This window comes from Chaetura pelagica, unplaced genomic scaffold (assembly GCF_000747805.2).
Source record: "Chaetura pelagica isolate M959 unplaced genomic scaffold, ChaPel_1.0 scaffold743, whole genome shotgun sequence".
Classification (NCBI taxonomy): Eukaryota; Metazoa; Chordata; class Aves; order Apodiformes; family Apodidae; genus Chaetura; species Chaetura pelagica.
The window spans coordinates 55,689-56,958 of record NW_009952703.1 but is presented as its reverse complement, the minus strand read 5'-3'; the positions used below and the strand labels follow the sequence as shown (position 1 = coordinate 56,958).

The window sequence follows — 1,270 nt, the reverse complement described above, 5'->3', positions numbered from 1 at the left end:
GCTCTTCCCACTGCCCACCTGGGCTCTTCTTCCCACTGCCCACCTGGGACCACCTGAGCTCTTCCCACTGCCCACCTGGGCTCTTCTTCCCACTGCCCACCTGGGCTCTTCCCACTGCCCACCTGGGCTCTTCCCACTGCCCACCTGGGCTCTTCTTCCCACTGCCTACCTAGAACCACCTGGGCTCTTCTTCCCACTGCCCACCTGGGACCACCTGGGCTCCTCTCACTGCCCACCCAAGCTGGGACCTTTGGGCTTGTACCAGCCCAACCCTGAGGCTCCCAGCTTGGTGGGCAGGGACACTCACCCCCTCCCCACCTTGGGCTTTGTCCCTGCAGGTTTTGGCTACCTGACCAAGCAGCTGATGAGCCTGGCAGGTGGGGCCATCGTCCTGGCCCTGGAAGGTGGCCACGACCTGACGGCCATTTGTGACGCATCTGAGGCTTGTGTCTCAGCCCTGCTGGGCAACCAGGTGGGGACCCGTGGGGGCCAGGGGGGGCTGTGGAGGGGGCTGAAGTGGCCACAGCTCCTCTTGACCCTCTGGTGTCTCCCTGGGGCAGCTGGAGCCTCTCCCAGAGGAAAGCCTGAGGCAGAAACCCAACCCCAACGCCCTGCGCTCCTTGGAGACCGTGATCCAGGTGCAGAGTGAGTGTCCCAGGTCTGGGGGGGCTCAGGGGGTTCATTCACCTCTTCCCTTCCCTTCCTCCCTTCTCCAACAAACCCTGGGACCCCCAGGGGCTCAACACCCCTCCCAGTGCAGCCCCAGCCCCATCAACCTCCTGGCTGGTGCCCTGCAGAGGGGACTTGGGGTTCCCCCCCCATCCCAGCACCTCCTGAGGTTTGTGATCCCCCCCCCGCAGGTAAATACTGGGTGACCCTGCAGCGTTTTGCCTCCAAACTGGGCTGCTCCTTCCTGGAGGCCCAACAGCACGAGGCAGAGGAGGTGGAGACAGTGACAGCCCTGGCCTCCCTCTCGGTGGCCGTGATGGTGGAGAAGAGGTGATGGGGATGGTGATGGTGCTGGGAGCAGTGGGTGCCCCTCAATCCCTGTCATGAGTGCTGGGAGCAGGGGTTGCCCCTCAAGCCCTGTCATGAGTGCTGGGAGCAGTGGGTGCCCCTCAATCCCTGTCATGAGTGCTGGGAGCAGTGGGTGCCCCTCAATCCCTGTCATGAGTGCTGGGAACAGTGGGTGCCCCTCAATCCCCCCTTCCATGGGTGCTGGGAGCAGTGGGTGCCCCTCATGGGTGCTGGGAGCAGTGGGTGCCCCTCA

At 64.3% G+C, this 1,270-nt stretch overlaps 1 protein-coding gene across 1 annotated transcript in view; it reads left to right on the top strand.

Moving 5' to 3' along the window:
• The window catches only part of HDAC7 (histone deacetylase 7), a 27,716-nt gene that overhangs the window by 25,614 nt on the left and 832 nt on the right, over window positions 1-1,270 (top strand). The window contains 3 exon segments of the mRNA XM_009994082.1: window positions 339-472; window positions 561-645; window positions 861-999. Coding sequence (XP_009992384.1) covers window positions 339-472; window positions 561-645; window positions 861-999 — 358 coding nt within the window.